Source organism: Natator depressus, chromosome 1 (genome assembly GCF_965152275.1).
Source record: "Natator depressus isolate rNatDep1 chromosome 1, rNatDep2.hap1, whole genome shotgun sequence".
NCBI classification, from domain to species: domain Eukaryota; kingdom Metazoa; phylum Chordata; order Testudines; family Cheloniidae; genus Natator; species Natator depressus.
Genome location: NC_134234.1, coordinates 250,445,524 through 250,462,236, shown reverse-complemented (window position 1 = coordinate 250,462,236; position 16,713 = coordinate 250,445,524). Strand labels below are relative to the sequence as shown.

The 16,713-nt window shown below is 45.0% G+C and overlaps 1 protein-coding gene across 1 annotated transcript; it reads left to right on the top strand.

Moving 5' to 3' along the window:
• The first annotated feature begins 549 nt into the window (after window positions 1-549).
• Window positions 550-12,999, top strand: CKAP4 (cytoskeleton associated protein 4). The gene is made up of 2 exons (XM_074949792.1): window positions 550-1,057; window positions 9,436-12,999. The coding sequence occupies exons 1-2, from the start codon at window positions 713-715 to the stop codon at window positions 10,768-10,770; spliced, it is 1,680 nt and encodes a 559-aa protein (XP_074805893.1). The 5' UTR covers window positions 550-712; the 3' UTR covers window positions 10,771-12,999.
• The last annotated feature ends 3,714 nt before the right edge of the window (window positions 13,000-16,713 follow it).

Genomic DNA, 16,713 nt, shown 5'->3' with positions numbered 1-16,713 from the left:
CCGGCGCAGAAAGCCGTACGCCTCTTGTCGGGGTGGTTTTTTTAAAGCGCTGCAACTGTGCAGTTTCTGTGCACTAAGTGGCTTGGCAGTGTGTACACCTCGGGAGTTACAATGCAGAAAGCTGGTTTACTGCACAGAAACTTGTCAGTGTAGACAGGGCCTTAACTGTAGGTGTGGCTCCCTTGCCTATAGTTTGGTTAGTAGCCTTCAAACAGAAAATGCCACAGAGGCAAGGGCTGCTAGTCTCTCCTCTCCACAGCACTGCATGTAGTTTGACTGGATGTCCCAAGTTCATAAGTACAGTCCCGGTATTTGGGGGGTTTTCTTATATAGGCGCCGATTACCCCCCACACTCCATCCCAATTTTTCATCTTTGCTATCTGGTCACCCTAACTGCATGGCTCCCCCGTAAGGGCTCGCTGGGGAATGGAGCTGGGTTGGTTCCTCTCGGTGTGCGTGGCAGCTCCCCCTTCTCGCCGGGCTAGGGAGGCGGCGCTGGGTGTGCAGCGGGGCGGGGAAGCCCCGGCTCCTGTGGCTGGAGCCACCCCACCCTCCTACCCCATAGCCTCTGCCCGGACTGAATGGGGAGCGAGAGCGTCTCGGTCCCGCAGCGCTGAGCCCTTCCCGCGGAGCCCGCGCTGATTAACCCGCCTAAAGCGCCGCCGGCCTCTTTCGCTGGGCAGCAGCTGCGCCGCCCGCCCTCCCAGCCGGCATGTCCGCCGCCAGACAGCGGAGCAGCAAGGGCAGCGGCTCGGCGGGCTCGGAGAAGGGGGCCCAGTCCCACTCCGGCGGCGCGGATGACGTGGCAAAGAAGCAGCAGCAGGCGGCGGCGGCTCCCGCCAAGGGGAGCAAAGCGGCGGGAGGCCGCCCGTCCGCCTGCAGCCTGGGCAGGGCTTTGAACCTTCTCTTCTCCCTGGCTCTGGTGGCAGCCGCCGCGTTCTCGGGCTGGGGCGTGCAGCAGCTCCGCGGGCAGCTTGGCCAGCTCAGCCTGCGCCACGAGGGCTCGGCGCGGCAGCGGGAGGAGCTGGCCCGCGCCCTGGAGGGGGTCGCGCAGAAGGTAAGGGCAAGGAGGTGGGTGGTTTCTCTCTGTCCACCCGCCAACCCCTCCACTGGCGGGCAGGGGAGGCGCTCGCAAAGTTTCCCAGGGCTCCCCAAACTCCGGCGACTCCATTGCTGTGAAGGCAGAGGGAGCGCGTGGCGTGACGGCGCTGAGAGAGGCCAAGCCTGGAGGCAAGGCGGTGCCGGCGCTCGGCAGGAGCAGACAAAGGGCTCGTCCCCAGGAGAAGGGCTGCGTCCGGTGAAGACGCTCTGTGCCCTTGGGGAGCGCTCTCCTGGCTGAGGGCTTCTCTACACTGGCTCTCTACAGCGCTGCAACGCGCTTATACACGGGTGTGAAAAAACACCCCCCTGAGCACAGCAAGTTGAAGCGCCCCTAAAGCGCCAGTGTAGACGGTGCACCAGCGCTGGGAGCGTTGCCCTTCGTGGGGGTGGGGTTTTTTTTAGAGCGCTGGGAGAGCTCTCTCCCAGCGCTGAGCGCCGCCACCACACAAGCCACATTAAAGCGCTGCTGTGGCAGTTTTTTAGCATTGCCAGTGTAGACTAGCCCTAATAAATCCACCCTCCCCCCCCCCCCCCCCCCAGGCAGTAGCTGTGTCGGGAGCAGAGCAGCTCTCCTGCCAACCTAGCGTTGTCTACACTGGCACTCAGGTTAGTGTAACCTATGTTGCTCAAGAGGGTGGCTTATTCACACCCCTGAGTTATATCGAAGTAATCTTGGATATTCCTACACCATAGATAGCAGCAGAGCATGTTTTGCTTTCACCCTGTCACTGTTTTTGACTATGCATCGCCCTTATTTTCCTGCAGTTTTCAGTGGCAGTCGAATTTGCTGCACACTATGAAAAGCAAAAATCCCACCTGTTTTAAAAAGCAATAGCGGTAGCACCAGAACTGCTGATTGGCTGCACCCTCGCTGCTTACAGTGTCTGCCAAATTCCTACATTATCTCTAGCCAAGAGGATGAGACCAGCAACTTCTATGGCAGCTGATGTCCACAGGAGTGTAATGAAGTAGTCAGTGAAGTGTGTGGCCCAATTGATCAGAGAGGTACCCTTTTCCTTGAAACTGGAGGATGCTATTTTTGCTCAAACGGAATCCGCTTCTAGGCTAGGGCTTCAGGCATGGCAGTGCAATGCACTTCCCACACCTTTCAGGATGGCTTAAAATATTTCACTTTTTAAAAAAATGTTAGAAATACTGTCAACTTAAAATAAAAATCGCACTTCTGTTAGGAAGTGTTACATACAGTAACACCTGAGATTATTATAACTGAAATAGATCAGAGAAAAAATGTCTGTTTTTTCAGTTTGCGGGTTTTGTACATCTGAGAGCACCCTGTGTATAGTCATTCAGTTTCACTGTTTCCCCTGTGTGATCAGTAGGGCCTTGAACTGTAAGCTGATCCATGGGGATCAGGGGTTTCCATGTAGGTGAAGAATCTGTCCAAGTGGGTCAGTGTGCAGGATAGGGGGTTTAGTTGGTCAGTTTCTTGTTTGTTTGTGTGGGTCTTTTACACAGCAGCGGGGGAAAGAAAAACACCTACAATGCATATGTGATTGTAGAACTCAGTTTTTCATGCTGGCTGGATTTCAAGTTCACATGGTACTGACGAACGTGACAGGCACAACATTTTAATTTGCCTAATATTTGTTTAAAGATATATGGGGGAAGGGAGATACTGGGATCAAAAGCTTGGCATGTATGACATAGGAATATAATACATAGCCTCAGTATAAGAACTTAGGTAGTTATATAATTATTTATTGTATTTTCTATGGCACTCATCACTTCAGTACCTGAGCAACTCACAGACTCTAGTGAATCAGATTTGCAGCATCCTTGTGAAGAAGGAAAGTATTGTTTTCTCCATTTCACAGATTGGATGCTGTGGCTCAGCCAGATTATGTGATTTGGCCAAGATCTCACAGACAGCCTATGGCAGAGCCAAGAACAGAAGCCAGATCTCTTGAGTTCCAGTCCAGTGCCATCACCACAAGCCTATTTGTCCTCTAATAGCTGACAAGGGATTTAAACTAAGAGGAGTCCTGATCTGTGAAACTCGTAGGCACACAATTCAGATCAATTTCTGTCCTCTACTTACTCAACAGGCAGGAGCTGGCTGCTGTGAGTGTGTTCTGTGTGAGCACAAAAGAGAGCGAGCCAAGATAGTGCAACACTGAAGTTTTAGTTTTCCTTCCACACATACCATCCCTCTCTCATCAAGCACTCACTGAAAGTAGAGTTCTTTATGTCTACATTAGAAATGCTGCAGTGGTGTCACTGTAGCTTAAACTCTGTAGGGATGGAAAGGGTTCTTCCGTCAACCTAGTGGTGTGTACAGCGGGCCTTAGGTTGGCTTAACTACACTGCATAAGGTGTGAAATTTTTCACAGCCTGAGCAATGTAGTAAAGCTGACTGCAGGGCATGTCTTTACTAGCCACGTTAAAGCGCTGCCACGGCTTTATTAAAAAACAACAACAAAAAACACCACCTCCACGAGGGGAGTAGCTACCAGTGCTGGGAGTGCGGCTCCCAGTGCCAGTGCACTATCTACATTGGCACTTTACAGTGCTGAAACTTGCAGCGCTCAGGGGGGTGTTTTTTCACACCCCTGAGCAAGACAGGTGCAGCGCTGTAAAGTGGCAGTGTAGACACGGCCTAACTTTATAGTGTAGATCACGCCTAAGTTCCTAGACGTAATCATACTATCATTTCTCTCTTGAGCAGCCTGTTACAGCCATCATTTCCCAGGGCTAATATTTTGTTCTGTAGCAACAAGACATTTTTAAGGAGAGCTTTTTCTGAAAGAGAGCAATTCGAATTCAGGTGCTGTAACACCAGGCAGTGTCTCTTTTATTCTTCCCTTGCTTATCAAAGGGAAGGCTGAGGTTATTGGAAATATCAGCATCACTCTACTAGTTTGAATATTTAGATTGGGATTTTCAAAATCTATGGGATTTGGGTTTCTAGTTCCCTTAGGTCCCTTTGAAAATCCCAGCCTTAATTTGTCTTGAGGCCTACCAAGCATAGGGATGTGTAAAATGTGCTCCCTTCATCTCTGGAATGCTGTGGCCAAAATCACAAGTTAATACCAGGCTCTGAGAGAGAGGCGCACAAATGATGTTTTAAATAATTAGCTATCCAAAGTGTGTCTACACCTTGAATACTGTGTCCAGTTGTGGTTTCCCCATCTCAAAAAGGATATAGTGGAACTAGAAAAGATTCAAAGGAGGGTAACAAAGATGACCAAGGGTTTGGAACATACAAGGAGAGAAGATTAGGGCTGCTCAGTTTAGAAAAGAGGTGACTAAGGGGTGATCTGATAAAGATCTAAAAAATCATGAATGCTGTGGAAAAAGTGAATAAAGAAGTGTTATTTACCCTTTCCCACACTACAAAAACCAGGGGTCACCTGATGAAATTAATTGGAGCAGGTTTAATACAAGAGGAAGTACTTTTTTCACACAGCTAACCTGTGGGACTCATTGCCTTGGGATGCTCTGATGGTGAAAAGTATAACTGGGTTAAAAAAAGAACTGGGTGCATTCATAGAGGATAGGTCCATCAATGGCTATTAGCCAAGATGGTCAGGGACGCAGCCATGCTCAGAGTGACCCTAAACCTGACTACCAGAAGTCAGGAGTGGAAGACGGGTGGATCACTCCAAAATTGCCCTGTTCTGTACGCTCTCTCTGAAGCTCTGGTACAGGCCACTGTTGGAGACAGGATACTGGGCAAGATGGACCATGGTCTGACCCAGTTTTGCAGCTCTTATATCTATGTTCTAGTTCCAAAGGGAGATAAAACTCCACCTACCTGTGTGTCAGGGATGGCTAACATTAGGCATGCATTTCTAATGTAAGGATGAAAGGCGGAGGGAGGAGATCAATTCATGGCCTAATATCACTGTAGGATACTGTGCTATACCTATATAGCACTGCCAGTTCAGGCTGCTTTGAGGGAACTCCGTCCTCCACCCTCTTTGGTCTTTTGCCAAACAGAGCCATTGTCAGAAGTAAGAGTTATATAAGCTCATCTGCTATTCACATCAGCTGTAGGAAGGGAAAGGAAATTATGTGGAAAGTTGTAGTTAGTCTTTGTAGTATAGCACAATTGACAGAGGAGCAAAGATTATTTTAGCACAATTTACAGAGGAGCTAAGATTATTTGACATGTTAACATGACTTTTTAAAGGAGAAAACTGGTTGTCAGTAGAAGAATATTTTTCTGTCTTATATATGATATTAAGCCTTTCAAAGACTGTGATTGAAATCCATGCCTTTGGGGGCACAGCTAGACACACACCTCTTGATTCACTTTTTCCACAGCATTCATGATAGACATTTATGGACATTATAGACATTTATGATGTCCCCCCTTAGTCATCTCTCTTCTAAACTGAACAGCCCTAATCTTTTTAGTCTCTTCTCAAATGGAAGCCATTCTAAACCCTTCTTTTATAATGAATGTGAACTGTTATTTTGAAGTTAGGGTTTTATCCCTTTCTTGCAAAGGGCTCATGTAGGGGTCAGCAAGCCATTTAGAGTAAATAGGCTGAGTACATATTAAGATTAATTAAATTAGAAATTGGTCTATCTTGACTATATTGGGCTTGATTCTATTTTACATTAGAGCTCTGATCCTCAACCACGTGGCCCTGTAGTAAGTTAAAGGTGCAGGGGAACAGCTTCAACTTACATCACTTGGCATATGGTCCATCAGGGTCATTACAAGAGGAGAATCAGGCATAGTAGAGCTCCATTCTACCATGCCCCAACACACACCCTTCTCCCTCTGTCAGGAAAGAGGGTGGGGATCTGTCTCATAGACTCACAGACTTTAAGTCCAGAAGGGTCCATAATGATCATCTAGTCTGACCTCCTGCACACTGCAGGTCACAGAACCTCTCCCACCCACTCCTGTAATAGACCCATAACATCTGACTGAGTTACCAAAGTCCTCAAATCATGTTTTAAAGACTTCCAGTTACAGAGAATCCTCCACTGGCCACATCTGGCACTTTAGGCCTGACCTGGCACATTGTGACATTAGAGAGCCAGATTCTCTGGTCCGATAACAATAACATTTGGAGACAGGTTAGTTAATAGGATGAATTTAGCACATTAGTTTAATTTTACAGCTGTGTCTGCAGGAGGAGATAGGTGAGCAATAGTTTCCCTGCACTATGTAAGGCTTATAAACACCTGATGTCTGACATGACAACTTTAAAGAGATACAGAAAAAAGTTCTATAGTGAAAAACTCTGCATATGGTAAAATCAGACTGAAAGACCACTGGGCGGTAACTACTGAGAGAACCACATTATCAATTTAATAACCATTGCCACATAGCAATTTGAGTAACATTATTATTCACATTTTCCCATTTAATTTCTTTCTAGTCTCATATAAGACCTTCAGGGTACAAACTGCTTAAAATGTAATCATCTTTCCTTTAAGTTTTAAAGGTGGCCTGCAAAGGAAAGGATTCTCTCCCCCTTCTCCCCTCCCCTACGCCCTTTTTGGTTCTTTATGATATATGAAGGAGGCCTGGGACTTTTTTTTGAGGCGAGAAGGGTAAGGAGCAGATATGCCAAACCCTCAAAAAAGCTGCAGAAATTGGGCTTGTTTTTGGCTTAATTGGCTTGTGAGTTGCTTGTTGGCCAGCTTTTAGCTTGTTGCTTCTTTTTTTGATCGGCTCCCGGCAAGCAGGGGCAAGTGGGGGACAGAGTCAGGAGTACACAGCAGGCCCACCACGGTCCCAGACTGCAGGCCAGGGGGATCTAGTCACATAGAGTATTGGGGTTCTTAGGGATTGGCTTGTTTTGGCTTAGTTTTGAAATGGGATTAGCTTGATTTTTGGCTTATTGTGAAAGTCGGGGTGCTTATTTACCGCATGAAAGTTGGCAACTGTGGTAAGGAGTTAGGGCATGGACAAGGTAGAATTCAAGAGTGGGTTTTTTCCTGCTTATTTTTCTATTAGAAATATCAGGTCTTATCTACTCTGTTTTTCCTCAACAACTGGAGAAGCAGTGAGATTATAACATAATCAAATTAGATTGAAACTTGAGCAATTGAGAGGGAATTTGATTTTTGAACAAACTATTTAAAACTTTGCTTTTTTTTAACACCCATTTACCTCAGACACCTGACAAATGTTTGGGAGAAAGACTGTCTTTGTTAAAGATTCAAATATTCTTATCCCTTCAACAGAAGGCTGAGAAAACTCCCTTTGGTGCTCCAGCAAAACAAGAAATAGCTATGATACTATACCTGGTGTTTCTTAGGGCTTGTCTACACTACTGCTTAAGTTGATGTAACTTACATCGCTCGGGTATGAAAAAACCACCCCCGGGTGACGTAAATTACATCGACTTAGCGCGATGTACACAATGCTTTATATCAGTGGGAGATGCTCTCCCACCGACATAGCTTCTGCCTCTCGCTGAGGTGGAGTAATTACATCTGCGGGAGAGCACTCTCCTGTCAACGTAGCGTGTCTTCACCAGACGTGCTACATCGGCGCAGCACAGTAGTGAAGACAAGCCCTAAGGAATAAATTTAGTAGGCTTTGAAAAAAATTGGAGGATGGGGAGAAATCTTTTACCCCTTCTCTATACATCCTGAAGAAAAAAAGGATAGTAAAACCGTGCTTCCTTTGCAGGTCACCTGTAAAGTTTGGGGATTACTTGGACCTATCAACAGTATATCACTTAATGTTTGCATTTAAAACAAAATTAAAAGACTTTTGGCCAAATCCTGCAGTCCTTACTCAGCTCAGACTCCCATTGAAACCAAGGGAGGCTCAACCTGAGCATCCAAACCTGCAGACATGTATCTGAATAACTTACTTATTCATTAGTAACTGAATTAATGAGCTAACTCGTGGGAAGTGTTTGTAGGCTTGGGAGCTGAATGAAAACCTCATGACTTGGCCTTTTATAATTAAAAATAAGATACTTTCTTTTAAGTGCATCCATTTAATAATGTTATTTACAAAATGAAACCAGGTCTGAAGCTGCTTATCTAATCAATAAACCTGACAGACCGCATGGCAGTACTGATTAATGCACACTCCACATGTGTAGCAGGGAATGAGCCAAGACAGCATCTCCAGGATTCCTGTAGCATGCATTATTCACCACTGCCACACAGCCAAAACCTGTAAGAGTTCTTTTGTGCAGGATCCCCACTGAAGTCGGTGTGAGTTTTTAAAATCACTTGGGGGTTTTTTAAATTGTGTGAATTTAGTGCTTGTGGAACGTGCCACCTTCATAGACCCAAAGCCTGAAATTCTGTTTATCCGCAGAACAGGACCAGCCAGGCGATGGCCGTGCAAGCTTTCCCATTCATATGCCTAGATCCTTATTCTAGGGGGGAGAGGTAGTTCAGTCTTCATGCCCAGTGATGCCTTGGCCTCTGAGCTGAGACTGTCAACAAATGTGCCAGTCAGTGCCAACTGTGGAGGTAATTTCTGTGATTTGGACAGGGAGCTGGACTGAGACCATCAGCTCATACCAAATAGGCAAAGCCCTTCATGTTCTCAGAAGAATTTCTGAGTTTTGAAAAAGCCACTATTTGGGTTTTACAGACTTCACTTCAATTTTGGCTTTTTCAGGACCTGGGAATTTTTCAGAGAAGCTCCTCTGCTGACCCTGGCCCATCAGCACAGCCCCAGGGCACAGAGCCCCATCTGCTCCCCTTCCTGAGAGAGCCTGTGCAGGACAAGCTCTCCTCCTGACCCCAACCCTTTTTCAGTACCAGTCTGTCCACTTTCCCTGCACAGACTCTGTCTGCACTGATGGGCCGGGGTCAGGAGGGGAGCAGAAGGCTGCACCCCATGAGCGCTGGTCCCTCTATTGGACACTGGCTCTTCAGTGCGGCCCCTGGGCATAGGGCTCCATCTGCATCCCCTGCTGGGCATATCTATGCTGGCATTGCCCCCTAGCATAGATGCAGCCTATACCAACGGAAGGAGTTATTCTGCCAGTGTAGGAACACCACCACCCTGAACAACGGTAGCCACTTGGCTGGAAATATTCTACTGTTAAGATACCTGCATCTATACTGGGGGTTTTGTCAGCCGTAACTATGTCGGTCAGGGGTGTGTTTTTTCACACCTCTCTCCAACTCCTCTGTGCCAGTATAACTTTCCAGTGTAGCCCAAGCTTTTGTTTCTTTGTGCCTCAGTTTCCGATTTGATAATAGTACTTCCCAGCATCACCAGAATGCTTGAGGGAGGGAACAGTAAAGATTCTGAGGTGCTCAGATACTACAATAGTGGGGGTTATAAGTAAATTAGGTAGATAGCGACATCCTCATCAACTAACATAAGATGAAAATTTAAGTTGCAAATATGTGGATTTCTGTTTTTAGGTGCATTCTCTTCAAGCCACATTTGGAGGTTTTGAATCCATGATGAAAAGTGCTCAGCATAAACAAGAAGTTACTGAGAAGAGTGTTAAACAAGGGGAGAGTGAAATAAATCGAATCAGTGAGGTTCTTCAAAAACTACAAAATGAAATCCTGAAAGACCTGTCTGATGGCATCCATGTGGTAAAGGATGCAAGAGAACGAGACTTCATGTCACTTGAAAACACTGTGGAAGAAAGATTAACAGAGTTGACCAGGTCTATCAACGATAACATTGCCATATTCACTGAAGTCCAGAAAAGGAGCCAAAATGAAATCAACGATATGAAAGCAAAGGTGGCTTCACTGGGAGAAACAGATGTGTATAAACATGAATTAAAGGCTCTGAAAGATGCTGTTGATGAGATGCAAACATCCATGAAAACCAAAGAGAAGGCCATAGAGTCTCTGAAAAGTACAATAGAGTCCATGGAATCTGATGTTTATACTGAAATCAAAGCATTAGTCAACCTCAAACAGGAACTTGAGAAGTTCAAAGAGACTGCAGACACAGAACACCTTTCATTAAAAGCTTTTCAAGAGAAAGTTCTTAAAGCTGAAGAATCCATTATGCAGCTCCCTGATGAGATTAAAAGACTGGATGAAGATTTACAGCAAATTAAAGCCAACCTTAACAAACAGGAAGAAAATGTACTCTCCAAAAATGTGTTAGAAACCCTGGAAAAGAACAGGGAAGGCTTTGAATTCAGATTCAGAGGTGTAGAAGACAATTTTCAGTCTCTAAGTTCTACTGATGCTCAACAGACTGAAAAGATGGAATCACTTCTTTCTAAGCACGAAGCGTATGAAAGAAAGCTAGCAACTCTAGAGGAAGCCATTGCATCTCTGCGTAGTACCTCAGATGGTGATGTACGTTCAATAACAGACACTGTGCAAAGTCTTAGTGAATCTCAGCTCTCATTATACAATGATGTTGATGAACTGAGAAGAAGTGTGAGTGACCTACCAGACTCTGCTGATGCACTTCATAACATCCAGAAACAAGTTAGTGCTTTGCTGGATCAAGAAAAGCCTCAGATGGGCCAAGCACAATCTCAAGACTATCTTGAAAAACTGTCTTCTGTAGAAGGCTCTGTAGACACATTAAGATCTTCTGTCAATCAAGTTGAATCTGACTTGAAAATGATAAGAACTGCAGTAGATAGTTTAGTTGCTTACTCAGTGAAAATAGAAACAAATGAGAACAATATGGAGTCTGTGAGGAGTTTGGTAGATGACCTAAGGAATGATCTGGATAGATTGTTTATGAAAGTAGAAAAGATACATGAAAAAGTTTAAGTGAACAGTGCTAACTGTGCAGTTATTGAATTTAAAAGAATAGCTTTTGTATACCCAGTGTTTTGACACCTCCAAAGAAAACAAGGACACATAATTAGAGACAGTTCTGCTTAGTTCCTGGATCTCTCTTCTGTTTAGTTTCATTTTTAAAAGTTTTGTGCGTTCGGATGGATAGGTGGGTGAGTAGGGTAAATTACTAAGGACTAGTCTACACTAGAAAGTGGTACTGCTTTAAGTATACTGGTATAGTTACAGCAGCACAATCTCCCTACCGTAGATATTGGCCTGGTCTACACTTAAAATTAGACAGACCTACCTTGATTGCTCAGGGCTGTGAAAAATGTGCCCTGTGCAACATAATTAGGTTGACCTAACTCCCCGGGTAGATGCAGCTAGGTCAAAGGAAGAATTCTTCTGGAGACCTCACTACTGCCTCTTGTAGTTAATCCGTCTCTCCATCGACTGAAAAACTCCTTCTGTCGATGTAGAAAACATCTACGCTATGATGCTAAGATGGCACAGCTACAATGCAGAGCTGTGCCACTGTAGCGGCTGTAGTGTAGACAGACCCATAGATATATTGATATAAAGGTGCTTTATACTGGGTTAGCTATTCCCCTAGTGGAAGGGGGGTAGCTATATTGGCATAAGGTATCTTATACTGCTGTAACTGCATCCACACTAGGACTTTTAGTGGTATTACGGTTTTAAAACCAAACAAACACACCCTTAATCAAAATATTCATGCTGGTAAAACCAATACATGTAGACTAGGCCTGAGGCAACTCATCTGTTTCTTCAGCTTATTCCACCGTGTAGGGAAAGAAGCAAGTTCTGACTGCCATGCATACATAACCGCACACAGGAAAACTCATGGAGTGGGGAGAAGTATAGGGCACCTGCAGACTCTAGTTCTCCAAAAAACGTGAGACGAGAGCTGCTGAGGGGTGTTCCATGGCACTGCTAAAGAGTAGACATATTTGTGCCCATATGCCCCTTTCCCCAGCACCTCCAAACCCCCATGTACAGATTAGCATGGCTGGGAAGAGGAATGTGAATTGAAGGATGTGATTCATTGCCAGAGGGCTCAATAACGTTTTGCCGTGTTATTTTGGGATTATTTACATTGTCAGAATCTTTCCCTTGAAGTCCTAATTCCTTTTTGTAGTATCACGGTTAGTTGCTGTGGAGATGATCAGGGCTTTGAGTGAGGAAGACTGAGGAGAGGAACTAAAAACACCACTGCCTATGCCGGCACAGCACCCTAGTGTAGATGCAACGTACAAGGACACAGGAGTTGTTCTGCCAGTGTAAGAACACCACCTCCCCCAGTGACTTTAGCTATGCCAATAGAACCCCTCTCCTGTAAGCACACAAACTGGGGTTTTTTGTCAGCATACCTAGGTTGCTGCATGGGGGAGGGGCGACACACCCCTGACTGACGTATGTTTTAGCTGTAGACCAGGCCTAAGCCTGCTAATAATACCACAGGAGGAGGAAGAGAAGATTCAGAATGATACCAACAGAATTGTTTCTAAATAAAATGCCTTTCAAGATTGCCTCTGAGGTGATAGTGACTTTAATTAGTATTACTGTATTCTGTACAACTGGAGTTGGTGGGAGTGTGTCATTGACTTCAGTGGAGTACGAGCAAGCCTCAGGTTGGCTGAGAATCAGAATGACTGTCAAATATTAAAGAATTTCAAGCACTCTAAGAACCTCTCCAACATGGAACTTTCTGGGGGGTTGTACCCTAGAAAAGGATTTCTGATTTCCTTTCTTTCTGAGGTTTACTTTTCAAACGTTGTTTTTCAAAGGTACTTATGCCTTGGTGCAGACTGCTCTGTAAATGGGGATATCTGCTAGCCCACGTTACAGCGAGTGTAATGCATGCCCTATTTTAACCAACTCTTTGGCTGCATTAGAAAATGATTCATAGAACTAGCACCTCCCACAAGTGGTAATTTCTGGGAACAGCAGAGGTAAAGAGGGAGTTCCCTTCGATATTTAAGAATAAAATACCCAGCTATTTGTAATGCTGTTCCCACTGTACATAGTGAGAAGTTGCTAATAAGTCAAGTAAGTCTTAATAAGTGAGGCGGATGCACTGCATTGAGATAATTTTGTTGTTACTTTTTGAACTGCACTGTTCTTTGTTGACTTTTCTTTTCAAGTTTCTAACAGTTGTTTAGGTTACTGTGAAGTGAACTGTATGGCTTATTTACAGTATTTTTAATACATAATAAACACTTGGAATTGTGTTTTGATTTTTTTTTTCATGTTGCTTATTGTGAAAGGTACTTAACTTAGCATTTTGCAGAATATTCCCACTGAGGTTCAGGAGCTAGCTGGGAGTGGGGTGGAAAACCCTCTAACTTGTTCATCAGAGCCTCAGCTTTAATTTCAAAACCAAAAAGTAACAATAGCAGCTGTTATGATTGTGACGAAAACCTTGACAATGTGGCCTGAGCATAAGTGATGCAACAATGTTCATCTGAGTTTGCAAAGAGCCTGAAACAATAGCTCTGGGTTGTGAACTGTCCCATTTATTTCAATGAATGCTAATTCAGACCCCAACAATGATATTTTAAAATGCCAGTTAACTGTTTCACTGCTCAAAGCATGTAAAACAGAAATATTTGTCAGTTCAGGACAACTGTACTGTATTCACCCTCTGTGGTCTAGCCAGGATAGCCAGTTCAGGCTCCTCAGCCATCACCTCTCTGGGGTGGATACCCACATCTCTTTTCCTTCTGACCAGGGTATTTCCAGGCTGACCAGTTCCTTAATACCACTGTGTTTTTCCCATTAAAGAGTACCCTAAGCAGGCCAGCTTCGCTTCTCCCTTCAGATGATATGCAGTATAATTGCCACAATTTTAAGTTACCACACAGTTCTTTCTAAGCAAGCAGATTTTATTTTTAAGGTAAAAGCATCACAGAGAGAACCTATTAAAAACAATAAAGAACCTACACGCATGCTGATAAACTTACCAGAGATCACCCCAACCCTGATGTGGGCTCTGAAAGGTGAGCAGCCCTTTTCCTATGGTTTCAAATTCATAACACGCTTTGCTTAGAACAAAAACTCCTATGAATCTGTGAGTGAGTCCTTTATCCAGTTTGAGGTCTTTGAAGAGACTGGGAATAGGTAATCAGCCAGACAAGGTGTCCCCTCTCCAGGGCAAAGCTTCAAACAGATGAGATCTTTGCCTAACCAGAGGGGTTATATTAGCATACCCCCCAGCAGAGTTTTCCTGAGAAATCCACTTAATTTTACAAGTTCACATTGTTTCAAAAAAATCATTTGAAGTTCCTAATATTTCCCAAGGTTTACATTAGTCACATCTAGAGGAGTTACATGCACAATAACACATAAACAATTGCATTTTAAATACGATGGACCCCAAAAGTATAAAACAAACCTTCAGATTTATCCAGGAGATTGTCCTATTTGTCACAGTGGGTATGTCTACACTGCAATTAGATATCCGTGGCTGGCCAGTGCCGTCTGACACACCCTGAGCCCTGTGACCCCCAGGGGCTGGTTAATTGTGGCTGCAGCCGAAGCTCTGGGACCTTCCTACCTCGCAAGGTCCTAGAGCCTGGACTCCAGCTCAAGCCCAAATGTCTACCATACAGTTAAACAGCCCCTTAGCTGGAGCCCCACAAGCCTGTGTCAGCTGGCATAGGCTAGCTGTGGGGTTTTAATTGCAGTGTAGACATACCCAGTATCATGTAGATCTCCACAATTTAAAGGCAGCAGAAGCTCGCTTTGAGGGTAGTGGGGGTGGTTGCTCTGCGCAGGAGTGGGGAGCCAGCTCCAGGCTAAGAAAGGGGGTCCTGGCAGTTGGCATCTGTTGACAGGGGTAGTTGCTCCTGGGCCTGACCCAATCAAATTCCTACCCGCTTCCTAGCCTGAGCCCAGAGCCTGCAGTGGCCATTCCATCCCATCCAGTCCCACTCTCACCTCTGTGCCCTGCCCCCCAACACATGGCCAGTTTACAAGGAACACTGGTTCCCAGAATATAGCAGAACAATCCATGGGGGGGCAAAAATGTAGTCACCCCCAGTTTTTCCATTGTGGAGGTGCTAGCCCCTACTGCTCCCCTGATTCTGCTGTCCCTAACACAATCTGCCTGGAGTGACTGCTCATGTAGGCTAGACCTTTAACACTAGTTGTAAGGGGTGCTATTCGTTTCATTTACGTGAAACTCAGCTTTAAAAAAAGAAAAGGAGTACTTGTGGCCCCTTAGAGACTAACAAATTTATCTGAGCATAAGCTTTCGTGAGCTACAGCTCACTTCATCGGATGCATCCGATGAAGTGAGCTGTAGCTCACGAAAGCTTATGCTCAAATAAATTGGTTAGTCTCTAAAGTGCCACAAGTACTCCTTTTCTTTTTGCGAATACAGACTAACATGGCTGCTACTCTGAAACCTGTCAGCTTTGAAAAGTTTGGGAAATGCTGATTTAATTTCGATTTTTTCCTCATGAAGAAATTAAGCATAAGATGGGCCCAAAACAAACTTGTAGCACAAGTTCCCTCTGAATTTGAGTGAGTTGAGCCCAAACTAGAATTTCATAGCTGACCCCAGTCTCAGAATGAGCAGAACAAAAACAAACCCCTGCAGATTTGAACACCCACTATCTTCAGGGGTTCAAAATCCAGGCCAGAATTTTGCAGTTTAGGCCCACCAAAGGGAAGAGCAAAAGAAGAAATGATTTGGTGTTGAGAGCATTGTAGTGGTGCTTTCCAGAAGTCATTATTGACAATCTCAATTCGGCCCAGCTCCAAAAAGGTATCTAGGCCTAAATACCTTTGTGGATCTGTGTCTTCATCTTATTTACAGCAAGACTTTTTGGGTTTGGCAGAAGATCTCACCAGCAGAATTGTTGCTGTTAAGAGGATGACAATTCCACTGCTCTCAGACTTGCTGTGTTCTGTCCCAGACTGATACCAATAATACCATGTTGGCAAAGGATTAGTGATCATTTTAAGGTCTGATATCTCAAGAGTCATCAGATGTAGAAATACCTGATTTCTACCAGAAAGACAATAGGATTTACAGGATATACTTTATTTATTTTCAAAGTATATACAGGGTGCTACAGGTTTCAGATCCTGACTCCCATTCTGGCTGCTTGTGCAACTCATCATGGCCATAAAGTTGGTGGCTCAACACCCTGAGAATTCACCCTGCGTGGGAGAATTCCTTGGTAGCACGGAGCTCCTGTACTCTTGGCATGATTCTGGGAAAAGGAACTGGGGCATCCTTACATCCTGGTCATACCTGGCTGTGGTCAGCTGACCACGAGTTAGAACAGCTCTGAGGTTGCTGTAACATTCAGTAAATACAAGCCAGTGGAAAAACTGTGGATGTATGCTGCATCAAACTAGGTCCATGCTGCCATAGCTGTGCAGACATAGGCTATGTCTACACTACAGAAACTAAGTCACCAATCTTCTCTGACATTGGCAGTCATTTGTTAATACTTTGCACTACTATAACACATTTCAGCTAGAGCTCTCCAGCTGTTTTACAGGCATTAAAGCACTCCTCAAAATACCCCTGAGATGGGCAAGCCTTTTCATTTTCATTCTACAGATGGGGAAACGGAGACACAGAGCAGTTAAGTGACATAATGAAGGTTACACAATAAGTCAGTAACACTATCAGGAACTGAACCCAGGAGTCCTGACTCCCAGTGCCTTTCTCTAAGCCAGTGGTTCCCAAACTTGTTCTGCCACTTGTGCAAGGAAAGCCCCTGGTGGGCCAGGCTGGTTTGTTTACCTGCCGTGTCCGCAGATTCAGCCGATCGTGGCTCCCACTGGCCGCGGTTCGCTGCTCCAGGTCAATGAGAGCTGCTGGAAGTGATGCGGGCCGAGGGACATACTGGCCGCTGCTTCCAGCAGCTCCCATTGGCCTGGAGCAGCGAACTG